At 35.0% G+C, this 14,507-nt stretch overlaps 1 protein-coding gene across 1 annotated transcript; it reads left to right on the top strand.

The window, feature by feature from the left end:
• The first annotated feature begins 11,227 nt into the window (after positions 1–11,227).
• Positions 11,228–12,228, top strand: LOC149193192 (galactan beta-1,4-galactosyltransferase GALS1-like). The gene is made up of 2 exons (XM_089406554.1): positions 11,228–11,480; positions 11,572–12,228. The coding sequence occupies exons 1-2, from the start codon at positions 11,293–11,295 to the stop codon at positions 11,927–11,929; spliced, it is 546 nt and encodes a 181-aa protein (XP_089262680.1). The 5' UTR covers positions 11,228–11,292; the 3' UTR covers positions 11,930–12,228.
• Positions 12,229–14,507: the final 2,279 nt, after the last annotated feature.

Genomic DNA, 14,507 nt, shown 5'->3' with positions numbered 1-14,507 from the left:
GTTTGCCTCACCAGATGGAAATTTCCTCAGTTTGTTCTATGGACAGAAGTCTCCGCATATTTTACCAAGGTATTCCATCGATAAGTTAGTCATGCAAGAATTTGTGTATCATCTCTTCACAGGGTTATTAGTAGCTTTTCACAGGAAGAAGAAATCCCCTTGGCCAACTCTTCCTATGCAAATCAGATTGTACGAGATGAAGAATATGAAAGTCGTGGATACAGAGGGAACGACGATAGAAAATTTTTCATTTGGTACTCTGGAATTCAATCCGTACGATCCCCATAATGTTTGTAGAGACTAGTGTACTAGGATTTATTTCCATTGGCTAAGCGGGACCTTTCACTAGTCGGAGGAGGAACCATGGAAGAATTGTTACAATACCTCAAAGTCCCGCGAGCTGGTTAGTTTTGCAAGAACTTCACATGCTACTCCATAAAAAGAAATCACTCCAGAAGCAGTACCAGCGAAATGGTGCAACCCGATGTATGAGAAGGGAAAGAGGAAAGTTTTGCATAGTCCAAGGGGAGAGCGAAGCCGCAAGATGAAAGAAGATCCAGTAATACTTAAAGTGGCCATGGCAGCATAGAATAAGAGGAAACAGAGGGTGTAGGAAGCATAAAAAAAGCAGAGGGAAGAACAAAAGCACAAGAGATTGGAGGAAGAAAGGTAGAAGCAGGAAGAAGAAGAAAGGTGAAAAGTAGTAGCATAAGAAATAACACGAGGAAAATTTGAAGAATAAGGGCAGAACCGACAGCTATAAGAGGAGAGAAAACAAATGTAGGATAAAGATCTTGCTCAAGAGATTGAGGAGTTGATCAAAATCCAATACATGGAGGAGGAACTAGAGTCGCAGAATCAAGATGTCGACCTTATGCCAAGTACACAACAGGCCACTATTCTCGCCATCCTCTGGTAGAGAAAGCTCCAAGCGAGGAAGAGGAAATTGTTCCTCTCGACGAAGGTTCGGTTATGGAAACGTAAAATCTGACTTATGACAAACTTCAAAAAAAGATTGTAGAAGCGACGAATAAATTTTTTCCAAATGACCTGACATCTCTGGCATTAATCGGAGAAAGGGTGATCGTGACACACACCAGAAGAAATCTGGGTGCCATTTCCGCAACCAACTTGGCCTTCGCAGGTGCTACAAAGTCAAACACAAATAACCTGATGATCAAGAACAAACAATTGACAAAGAACTTGTAGGCTTCTAGGAAAGAGTTTTAACAACTCCGAGCAGAGTTATAGAACGTAGCTCCCACATAGGTCTTTCTGGAAGAACTGAAGGAAGTGAGACTCGATGAAGTATCAACACTGGTAGAGACCATGTAGAGTCTTTATGAGGAGCCTGTTACCATGCATATGGTAGTTTTCCACTTTCATGTGTTGTAGCAGAAATGTAAAGATTATATCAAAACCCTTAATTCTGTGCAGTCAGCTATTGCTACCATGCATGAATAGTCAATGAAATACAAAGGGGAACTTATTGAATTGGGAAAGAATACAAGACAAGAGATAGAGTTGGAGAAAGAAAAGGTTCATATGCTCATCCAGAATAGCAAACAACTTGCCTTGTTCATTTCCAACACTCAGGCCCCATATGCATGATTATACAACAACCAGGACTTCATGGTGAAATTGCACAAGATCCCATCATGCAGGTCACTCATGGAGATCAAGCGCAGGAATTAGGTCAGGAAGGATATTAAAGAATACTTGGAACATTTGAGACAGATAGTCATCAAGGAAGATCTAGAAGTAAACAAACAGAATATGAAAAAGTACGTTGGTGGACCTATCCAAATCAACACGATGCTTCTCCTGCTCAAGAAGGAAACACAAACCGATTCCAAATCATTCTACCCAGATGCCATGGAGGCTAGAGTTTGCTTCCATCCTGACACCATCGCATAGTTTGGGTATGTCATCACGCAATAAAAATCTTGGCAGTGTTACGTAACCAAGAAACATCAAGTGGAAGTTTTTGAGCTAGAGTTTCCCAAAACTCAAGCTTAATTGTTTTGTCTTATTAAGCTGTCTAGTTGGCTCTACCCAATTTTATCTTATATGTGTACGAGTGTATCATAATATTCTTTTGTAATTAATTTGTAAGTGGAATTCCAAGTGCCAATATTGGAATGTGAAGATTCATGACGTAATGAATGTAAAGGATCATTTTCTAAAGAAGTTGAAGAGTCATGAGGGAAGTCCAAAAGTCATAAGGGTAAGTGAATAGTCACCCCCTTTGTTATAAATAGACCCTCATAACTCATGTAAAGGGCTTTTGGCTAGGATTTTAGCTTAGAATCAGGAGCTTGGGAGTTTGTGAGAGCCTTGGCTTCTCCATAGCATAGAGGAAGCATCTTTCTTTGGTGGAGCAGCGGTTGAATTCATGTTCCACTATTGGGGCTAGTCGTTCGTCAATGGTATATATATGATTGAAACTTTCACTTAATAAAAGATCAGAGCTGACACATTTTCATGCATATGTTGTGAATATAGTAGGACTATTCTTGTTATGTTTGCAATGTATGTTATTTAACTTATGCTTAGGCTTATGAACTATTTTCTTTTCATTGGTACAGATCTTGTTGAATGTGTGTTGTTGTACACTTCCATCATTGTTAACTTGTGAACTATTTCACAGATTAGCTTATGATGTCTTTATGCTCGTGTGTTCCTTCCAAATTGCATACTATTATAGGCTTCTAAGGGACCCACTCATTTTCCCTTACACTTGACTTTCCAAAGAGTCACACACTTGTTCCCACCAAAGTCACCATACACCACTCTATGCATTATTGTAGCCAAGGCACATCATTAAAACCCACTACATCAAAAACCAGTTCGTATTTCGGATGGTACTCATACACCAAATAGTGTGAGGTCTAATTGGGACTTCATATCGGGGAAATCCCCTTAATGTTGGCAGGTCCAACACCGTCAACAAAGAGGCGAGCAGTCGGGAGGTTGGGTTTGGAGAACAACAAACTTCATTTTGTTCGGCTATGTTGTCCCATCCCACTATAGTCAGGAGTTGGGAAGTAAGAAACTTGTCAAATGCTTTTGTGAAATAGAAAGGCCTGCCATTCGACCTCTGATTTGCACATTTGAATATTTTTCATTTTTTTTAATATTTTGTTGCAAAAAATTTTTTTTCGATTTTTTGGAAAGCAATAACTATTTACAAAAATGAAGGGGAAAATATACAATTTTTTTATATGTGTTGCGTCTTATTCACTACCTTCGATTTATTAATCAAACATTTGATATTCGTAGGGTTTAATATTGTTCACTAGGTTTAGAAAAAAAATTATTAGGGTTTAATATTTTTTGGAGGCTTTATAGTATCAATTCAAGAGAATTTTGCTTCCCATGGAAACCAAAAAAAAAAAATTGTGGGTGGGTTCTTAGAAGTGGGAACAGTGTTAAATTTGAGCAATCAGGTATTCAGAAGACGGCTAGGTGAAAGTAGGGTAGCGGTGGCTAGCCGAGTCGTCAAAAGTCGGGATGGTGTTGATCTCATGTTTTTGCTAGCAAATAGCAACCCCAATGCGCAGCATAGTTGGGGTAAGGGGGAATTTGGTAGTCGGGAGGTCAGCTCAGAAGATTTTTCTTTCATTGTGTTGTGGTATGTGCCCAGAACCTAGTTCTTTTATTGTGTTGCGGTTTGTGGCTTGACCACCAACCTTCGACCCCTGAATTTCATCGTTTTTTGTTTTTTTGCTTTTTTCTGTTGTGGTATGGAGCCCATCCTCCGACTTAGATGTATTTTGTTTTTGTTTTTTTATTTTTTCTTTTATGTTGCAATTTTTTATTTTATTTTTTCTTTATTTTTTTAGAAGATCTGAATTAAAAACAAAAAACAAAAAACAAAAAACAAAAAAAAACGTTTGGGTTCAACTTTATTTACAAGGTTTTTAATAATAATAATAATAATCACAAATGTATAAAAAATTGTAAGAGATATATTTTTAATGAAAATAATTATAATTATTTAATGTATTAATGAAGATAGAAAGAATTATAGTAATAATAAGAATAATATTTAAAAAATTTAAGATAGTAGTAATAATAATAATGATTAATATATTAATAAATATTATTTAAAATTGTAATAAATAAATAATTTATTAATTATAATCAATCTCATTCCATTAAATTTACTATGGAATGTGAGGTTAATGGAAGCTTGACCTTTCATGATGTTCTTATCTGAAGGAAAGATGATGGTTCTTTCTCCCACCGAGTTTCTCCTAAGAAAACCCAGAGTGAGTAGTATCTTCATGCTAAATATCATCACTTTCCAGCCTAGAAACTAGGGTTTCTCAACACTCTAGCTACTAGGGCTTTTAGGGTTTTTTATGAGGACAATCTAATGGATGAGAAAAACCATCTCTTAAATGTCTTCAAGAAGAATGGTTATAATAAGTTCCAAGGTTTTAGAGCCTTTTTAAAAGCTAGTCAGGGGCCTAGAATGGAAAAAGAGGTTGAGGTGGCCTCTAATCTAGAACTTCCCTTTTTCAAAGGGACGACTGACAAAATTGCTAGGATTCTAAGGAAATGAATGATTGCCTCCACCTTTAGACCTTTAAAAAGCATTCGTAGCTCTTTGAGATCTCTCAAAGACCCTATTGATCCGAAATGCATAAAGGGTGTTTATTTAATTCCATGTTATTGCAGAACCCCCTACATTGGAGAGAATGGTCATTCCATTTCCCAAAGGATTTAAGAGCACGCAACAGACCTTAAACATTGTAGAACCGACTCCTTTGCTCTAACATAACATGTTGAATTAACGAAGCACCATATTTTCTTAGAGGATTCTAAGGTCCTCACGAAGGTTGATCATTTCCATCACCAAAAATTAAGAGAAGCCATTGAAATTGAAAAGATGAGTAAGACTCTTAATAGAGACGATGGATGGAAATTAAGTAGCTCATGGGTGCCTTCTCTTTATTATTAACCCCCTTGGTTTCCTTCTTTCTTGATTGATGTCGGTTTTGTTCTAAGGGTTTTTTTTCCTTTTTTATGTTGATTTTATTATTTTTAATTTTATTTATTAGGTTTCTAAAATTATATTAATTTTAAAATAATGATTTATTAATAATATCTTGTTCCTATTCTACAATAATAGTCACATAATGGTTGATATTATTAGTATTATATTATTATTATTATTGTAATATTATTATATTATTATAATTGTATTTATCAGCTTTTTATTAATATTGATTTTATCATATAAATATTATTTTTAATTAATCATTAATTAAAATTAATATAATTTTAATTAATAATATATTTATATATTATTAGATTATATAATAAATTATTAAAAATTGTTAAAGACATATTAAAAAAATAAAATAAAAATGGTTGGGGTTATACAATAAAATATTGAAATTGTTAAATTCTATCATAATTCCAAATCACAATAATATATTGAAATTGTTAAATTCTATCATAATTCCAAATCACAATAATATATTAACACTTTTGAATCCAAATCACAATAATATCCCATTCGTATATGGAGATTTAAGCAAATGTCAAAAATCTACAAAGTATTATTTTTTATACCTATGTTGTCAGATTCGAATGGTTATAAATATCTGGTTGAAATATTTATTTTGCTATGAATATTATGTATTGTTTTTAAATATAAATTATTTATTATCTTTTCAAATCCAAATAACAATACTCTATGGAGTAGAGTATTAACCTAGTGTCAAGAATAGACATGTAAGTACAAATCTTCCGTCAATATGTGCGTTGAGAAGCCAAAAGGCAAATTAATAATTTGATCGGTACGCCTAATTGCCTGGGACTCACGCCTAATTGCCACGAAACACAAAGAATGTTGACAACAACTTGTTTCGTCTCTGTATATTCAATTTGGTTGGTACGCGGGGCCGAATACACCAGGACTCCGAAGAAATCTACTAAAGTATTTCGCCAGATACTTTCCCTCGTATCTCTATTCCTTTGATGGTGAATTTTAATTTCTCTCTCATAAGAATTTATTTTATTTTTTACAAAATCATATCCTAATTTTTTACTAGTACATGACATCATCATGTACATAGCAATTGAGATATAGGTTGAAAGATTCACCATTTTGTATATGAGAAAGAGTATAGCTTTGATTATTCACTTTAAACTCAATTCATAAATCTAATCATAAAAATTTGAAGAAAATATTTCAAAATAATATTAGATGTAAATACATACTTTAACTTTACAACAAATTAGCACAACCACATTAACAAATATGATTTATATACTTCTTAGGCATATAAGTAAATCTTTCTCTAAACCTTGTAAATTTTATAAAGCCAAAAAAAGTAAGTAATTACATTTGCATAACAAATAAATTGTGGAAATAGGTGAATTTTATGAGATTAAGTTTTTCCATATAAATTTAATTAGTTTTCAAAACTCTTCAACAACTACACTATGTGAGCTGTCCATAATTGCTTATATTTTAAATATTGAAAATTCCTCAACCCACTTCCAATATAGACAGGCGTAGCTTAAAAAACTAAATTTAATTTTTAAACCATATTATCATATTTAATATAGAAAATAATAATGAGCTTAAGATATATTTTCCATAAAATTTTAAATATAACAAGGAAAAAGTTATAATATTTTATATTAAAAAGAAGCATATTTTTCAATTTAATATAGATTGAGAAAATCCTTAATTTGCACAATAAAAAGAGAAATTAAGAAAATTCTATTTTGACAGCGTAAAATTAAAAATTAAAAATTTGTTCATTTTTATTTTATAATTTTATTCGAGTATACTCAATGCATATATAATGTAAAGTTAGTTTCATTTAATAAAAATAATAAAATCTTTTAAAATAAAAGACACAGAATCTAAACATAATGATATAGGGTAACACATAGACCTTCAAACATATGTATACTTTTGTCTTAAGTGAAACTGAAAAAAAAAACAAGATAAGAAGAGTATCCTTGTAATATGTATGTTATGTCAGAAGTAAAAGTGAGAAGGAGAAAATAGAGAGAACATCCTTGTAACATGATAGAAGTATGCATACATCTTAATAAATATATAATATGATATTTTTCTTGAATAATATAGACTTATTTCACATAAGAATACAATGCACATGTTTCACTAACAATTTTAGGGATAATTCTTCTATATGATATATGTTGTGATTACAACATTTATTTGGAAGGGAAATTGGGTACAACAAACTATTAAGCTATTTAGGAAATCGATACACTCCATAAAATGGTTGTATGTGAGGGGGCATTACCCAATGTCTAGCTTTATCCCAAGTTATCATCATACACACAACTGCACCAAACCCAATCCCCATTCCTAACTCTACTGCAATTAATGAGACATGTTCATTCACATGACTCAACCATCCTCTATCTTTGCTAATAGTAGTGCTTCCTCGTTGCATTCCCTTTTCGTTGCATGGTTGCAAAGGATAGCCAGATAAGCATTTGTTTCCTTCAAATGATGTCTCATTAAAAGTGTCCATCTATGTTCCTTTTGGGATTTTACCACAAAGACTATTCCATGAAATGTTCAAAGATGCCAAAATGGTTAATGCAGTGAGCCCTTGAAGTATACTTCCATTTAAATTATTGTTTGATAAGTCCAACTCCTCCAAAGTATGTATCTTACTAAGAGCTTTGGGGATTTGACCTGTTAAATCATTTCTAAATAAATTCAATACCCTCAAGCTGCTTAGACTTCCTATGCTTGGAGGTATTTCTCCAGTAAGATTATTGTTGGACAGATCAAAAATGGTATCTGTGGCCAACACATGTGATAATATACTTAAAGCCTTTGATTACAACTCCTAAATCCTCATATAAGGTATTAGCACTAAGTTTTGAAACATTAAGATCTCTAAATCCCTTAAGGTTCTGAAAATTGGATGGTATTCTTCCACTGAATTTATTGTTGGATAAATCCAACACTTGCAAATGGGTCAAATTTGTCATCCATAGACCCATGCAATTGATTATAACCAAGATTTAAAACTCTGAGATCATAAAACGATGAAAGGTAATAAGGTAGCTCACCTGGTAATCCATTTTTGCTTAAATCTAACCTGGTAATCCATTTTTGCTTAAATCTAATAATTGGAGTTGGGTGCAAAGGGCCAAAGATGCGGGCAGGGTCCCAACAAAAGTATTAGAATCCGCTGAAAAAGCTTGCATAGAAATTGGAAATGCTATATCTAGAGTACCACTCAATTTATTCTCGGAGACCTTCAACCTTTGTAACTTCATGCATCTGTTTAAAGTTGGTGGGATTCTACCTGACAACGAATTGTTTCTCAATACCAAATCCTTCAGAGAAGTGCAGTTGCCTATAGAGTCTGGAATATTTCCATTGAACTGGTTTGAAGACAAATCTAACTGTTGTAGCGATTCACATTCTCCCACACTGCTGGGAATTGTACCATTCAGATTGTTACTATACAAAAAAATGGACTCAAGATTGCTCAAATTGCAAATGCCCTCAGGTATGCTGCCCATTATCGTGTTGTTACCAAGATGTAAATAGGTCAACTTACTCAATTTTGTAATGCTGTCAGGTATGCCACCGACCAGCAGGTTGTCACCAAAATGCAAAAGGGTCAACTGGGTCAAATTGCCAATCACTTCAGGTATGTCCCCTGTTAAACTGTTCCGATGAAAGTAAATACTTTTAAGCATACTTAACTTGTCAATGCCATTGGAGATGCCACCAGAAAGAGCATTCAAAGAAAGATCTAAGTACAAGTACATCAACTGACTCAGATTGCCAATGCCATTGGGAATGCCGCCAGAAAGAGCATTCTTAGAAAGATCTAAGTACGTCAACTGATTTAGATTGGAAATGGCTTCAGGTATTGCACCTACCAGGCTATTATGTACCAAACTCAGGGTGGAAAGAAGCGGAAGTTGGCATATAGTCTTCGGGATGGATCCCTGAATTTTGTCATATCCCAAGTCCAACCATTCAAGTTTAATGCAATTTCCTATTTCAGATGGGATAGAACCCGAAATATTACCTGGACCACAAAGAGATAGTTGAAGAAGCTCCCTCAACTTTCCCAATTGAGGTGGTATGATGCCTGTGGTATGATGCCTGACAATTTGTTGTCCCCCAGAAATAATGTCGTAAGTAAAGAGCAGTTTCCAAGAGATGGAGGATTGGTGCGGTCCAACTAGTTGGATTCGAGAGCCACGTAATCTAACTTTTGCAGCGAGCCCAGTTCAAGAGGAATTCCGCCGGTCAGATTGTTGTGTGCAATGTTCAACCCTCCCAGAGATGTGCAGTTGCTCAGAGACATTGGAATACTTCCACTAAGACTATTGTTGGACAAGCGGAGATGTTCCAACTTGCCTAGACGGCCGAATTCTGTGGGTATAGTCCCTGTCAAGCTGTTTACTGAAAGTCGTAGCCACTGAAGGCGCGTACAATTAGACAGTGATCTTGGAATATGACCCCATAGCATATTATAGCTAAGGTCGAGTATTCCAAGGGCTTTTAGTTGGCCAAGCTCTGGTGGAATTCTTCCTGATAAATTATTACCAGAGAGATTGAAAGTGCGTAATAATGAAAGGCTGCCCAGAGATGGTGAGAGACTACCTTCCAATTGTAAGCCAGCAAGTGTTATGGCCGCAACTCTCTTCGTGCGCTTTCTGCACCGGATTCCAGTCCAGGAGCACACATTGTGTGAGTTTTGTGATGTCCAGTTGAGGAGGGATCCAGATGGATCGGATATGACCGCATCTCTGAACGACAAAAGCGCCTCCAGGTCCCGTGTGTCGTGAAGTGCGTCCATGGATGATGTGAATTCAACAGAATCGTCATCAGTGGGCTTCTTCATTGACGAACTAACAGTCCCCAGCGCCATGAACGCAAACCACAGAATCATCAACATTTTCATCATCACTTCTCTCTCCATTTATCAAATCAGCGTCTTTAATGGCTTCTCTGCTATGCAACCCGAACTGCGGGGTGTACATATAAATAGCAAAAGGTATCCAGAAATTGGAAGGAAAAAAGGACCACCGTGTTGGCACTGGTATTCTGTCTCATTGTACCGAAGTCGCGTATTCCACGACCAAAGTTGAGGTTATGGAGGGGAAAAGAAAATTAAAGTAATGCCAAAGACAACCGCGTAGGACATTAAGTGGGACGTGGGACATTGATTGGAAGGTGCACTATCACGGTAAAGATAAGGCAAGTGCTATTTCATGGACTATAGCATTATTAATGCTCCCTTACATCACTGTCATTCCGTGGGCATAGACGGTAGTACAATCACGCTGACACCCCGGATTATTTCTGGACAGCGCTTTCCGGTAAATCATACCACGCATGACCATACCATGCTATGCTATGCATCTGGACGGGGCATCTGAATGTTAACCGGACCATTCAAATTCAAATTCGAAATTTGAACTGGTGAATCCGCCTCGCCAAATTCGAAGTTTGAACTGGTGAACCCGCCCCGCCCAATTTCAAAATTTGAACATCGATCATTGCTATATCTCGCATTTCAAGTCGTCTGGCATCATGGTTCAGGGCGGGCACGAGACATATATCCAGAATTCCTTCCTGGGGCAGCGCATTACCGCCGGTGGAAGCCCGGACGAGAAGAAGCCACCGGCGACGAGAAGAAATTCAGCGGCGTGGGCATAAGTTTCATGGGCAACCACAACGCTGTAACGGACGTTGTCATCTTTTCGGCTGCTGTGGGGATTACAGTGACAGGTCAAGCCAATATCCTCACAGGAGTTCACTGTTATAACAAGGCCACAGGCTTCGGAGGAGTTGGAATCAAACTAATGCTCGGTGGATTGACTCAGATCTGAGGAACATCGGTTCTTATTTGGATTATACCACCCATTCTTCATGCACTCCATGGCAACAAATTTGGGAAAGCTGAGAGAATCGTTGCTCTCACAGAACAAAAAGGTACCTACAATGCCTCTGTTTACAGTCAGGCTCCCCCATATGATTACCTCTACTGTGGTTCCTCGCTGTACGGTGACCTGAATCCTCAGAGAATGAGAGAGTGGATGGCTTATCATGCCAAATTCTTTGGCCCTAGATCGCACTTTGTTTTTCACGATGCTGGTGGAGTCCATTCCCAAGTTAGAAAGGTGTTGGAGCCATGGATTCGAGCAGGTCGTGTGACGTTGCAGGACGTAACAGAGCAGGAACAATATGACGGGTATTACCATAATCAGTTCCTCATTGTGAACGTTTGTTTGCACAGGTACAAATTCATGGCGAATTGGACTTTTTTCTTCGATGTAGATGAGTATCTCTATATTCCTCGGCGGAAAACACTGCAATATGTGTTGAATGAGCTCTCTGGCTATACCCAATTCACCATTGAGCAAGATTCCATGTCTAACAAGCTCTGCTTGCAGAATAAACTGCACAGCATCTCGGCTAACAGTACTTATTCCAGGTAATAGTCATTATGGTTTCTATTAATCCGAAGAAAAAATTCGAATATGTTTTTGGGGTTTGAAATTCAATGTGATAATTCTGTTGCGCAGGGAATGGGGATTTGAAAAGTTATTATTCAGGGATGTGAAGAGAGGCATAAGGAGAGATCGCAAGTATGCAGTGCAGGCAAGAAATGTGTACGCAACTGGCGTTCACATGTCTGAGAATGTGATGGGGAAAACACAGCACAAGACAGAGGGTTTGATGAGATTCTATCATTATCATGACACCATCAACAGTAGAGGAGAGCCGTGCAGGGAATTTGTGAAATCATCGATGAGAAAGAATGTGAGTTGGGTGGGAGGCATTCCGTATGTATATGATGGCACCATGAAAGCTGTTGCTCAATCCATTAAAAAATTCGAGAGAGACATGATGGGATCCCAGCTCGCATCCATTCAGCAGTGAGCGATTATGTTGGGAAAATTCTGCAAATTGATAAAAGCAAGTACCATTTATGAAAGACCAAATCATTGCAAGAGCTTTGATTTGATCAGGCCGAAATCCAGAGCTCATCAGACTTAGTGTTTAGTGATCGTACCATTCTTTCTAACTCTTGAGCCTGCATCTATCTCTTGTAAATTTCCATGCTTGTTTACCGCGGGGGCGGGATTCTGCCCTGCCCTGCCCGGCCCCGGCATGGTCGATGCATGTAGGTTTATGGTACTGTATTCTTTTGTAAAGTATGAAATTTCAATTTGAGTGGACTTTGCTGCTCCCCGCCATCATTTGTTCACCGATCACTCTCACCTCACCTCACTTTGTACTGTCTTTCACACCACGAGATCCTCGCTTTCAATACCATGCGTTTGGTGGATGACTGGAATCGGTTCATTTCCTTTTCTGTTCTACTATCAATAATAGTATTGCCAGAAATTTGACATTATATGTTACAAAAGTGGATTTCATTTCATTTTCTGTTCTACTATTAGTAGTATTGCCAGAATTGTTTTATAAATTGTTATGACATTATAGGTTACAAAAGCGGAATTTAAAGTTAAACGGAAAAGCTAATTTCCTTCGTACTTATTTGTATAATATTCTTTAACATATATGAAAACTCTCTCTTTTATATATATATATATATATATAGTATTTTATAAAAATTAAAAAATATATAATTATCCACTAGTCACCGTAACACATTTTTTCACCTAATAGTCTACAACTCTGAAATTCAATTGCGTCATACAGCACGGGCATGTCTATGCATAAAATAGATTAATCATTCAGCCATGGTTAAAAACTGTTATCTTACAATCCTACCTCCATCCATTGCTTTAAAACGTCAACCCTTTGGATTTCAGTAAATAAAATTCACCTTTGGGACACCACCGAGGATATTAAACTTAGATTTGAGATACTATTGTACTGAATTTTACATTTACAATTTTATTGGTCAATGGTTTAAACGTTACAGTTTTATTTAAGTCTAATCTGTGTTATCATCATTTAACACATTTTAATTTATGATTCGAGAGGGTTTTAAAAATGTTTTGTTTGGTAAGGAAATAATTTAACAATTTAAAATCTAGAGGTATTTTATAAGAATAAAAAGTTATCTTTTTAAATAATGTTGATGAGTCACTCAGCATTTGTCAATAACAATGATTTTTAAATAATGTTGTTGAGTCATTTTACATTTGCTAATAACAATAAGTGCATAACAACCAATAACGGTTGTCTCAGTATTGGTTTGACAACTGAATTATGATAGGTTTGCCTACTTTTCAAAAAAAAAAAAAATTAAGCATACACCAGTACATTTGAGGATAACAACCTGTGATCGTTGTCCCACTGCTGCTTTCACAACTGAGTTATTATAAGTTTTCCTACTATTAAAAAGATAATTAAAAAAAATCAATTTATGAATAAGTGTACTTGGAAGAAGGTTTTAAAATATTTAATGCATTTGAGGATAACAACCTGTGATGTGATCGTTGTCCCACTGCTGCTTTCACAACTGAGTTATTATAGGTTTTCCTACTATTAAAAAGATAATTAAAAAAAATCAATTTATGAATAAGTGTACTTGGAAGAAGGTTTTAAAATATTTAATGAGAACCGCTCATTAATAACCATTTTAGATCCATCTTAACTCCGAAACTACCAAGAATCTAGAGGGATCGAATTTCTTTGCACCTTAAGTAAATCTATGGGGTTCAAAGGTTTACTACCTCTCCTCCTTTCTGTAACTGGAACCTTGGATCTCTCATTTTCCACAGATTTCACATTATTTCCATCACCAATTGAGCTGCTCCCAAGACAAATAGATATATAACTTAGAAAAAAAAATATTAAATATATAATTTTTATATGCTTATTAATTAAATTTAAATCTAAAATTATGAAATATAATAATTATGAATTTGAATCATTATTTTAATTTATATGACCAAATAAAATTTAATAAATAACCATATATAATTAACATTTCAAAAAAATTAAACTAAAGCTATTTAAAAAAAAACTTATATTAATATGTAATTCTTTTAATGGGAAAAAATCAATAATCACATGAAATTAAATAATTATAAATTTAAGCTTTCTTATTAAAATTTAACACAGTTATAAATTAATTATTTATAATACTACATTCATATTTATTTTCAATTTCAAAAAAATATTTTAATAATTAAATCTCCATTTATAGATTCATGAAGTAGGGTCACAATTATTTTTTTTATTTGGACAACTTCTTAAATTTGATACCAAGATTATTTTGTAGTGTTTTTTATATTTGATAAATTATAGTCTACTATTAAAGATGATTACTAATCGTGTTAAGAGGTGTTTTCGAGTTTTATATGACAGATATTTGCAACAAAATTTTATTTAGACAATTTCTTAAATTTGATAATAAAATTATCTTGTAGTACTTTTTGTATTTGGTAAATTTTATTATTATATTATTAGAGTTGATTACTAATGGCTTTGAGAGGTTTTAAATTTGATAATAAAATTGTCTTGCAGTGCTTTTTATATT

The sequence above is a fragment of the Pinus tabuliformis genome, chromosome 2_2, assembly GCF_031772625.1.
Source record: "Pinus tabuliformis cultivar Carrire ecotype Pingquan chromosome 2_2, CPIR1, whole genome shotgun sequence".
In the NCBI taxonomy this organism is placed as follows: Eukaryota; Viridiplantae; Streptophyta; class Pinopsida; order Pinales; family Pinaceae; genus Pinus; species Pinus tabuliformis.
The sequence above is the reverse complement of the archived record's forward strand: the minus strand, read 5'-3'. Positions and strand labels throughout refer to the sequence as shown.

Excerpts from the sequence above, each read along its gene's own strand:
- LOC149193192 (XM_089406554.1), top strand. The coding sequence starts at position 11,293 with ATGGCGAATTGGACTTTTTTCTTCGATGTAGATGAGTATCTCTATATT. Across the intron at positions 11,481-11,571 it reads GCTAACAGTACTTATTCCAG|GGAATGGGGATTTGAAAAGT; the intron begins GTAATAGTCATT and ends TCTGTTGCGCAG.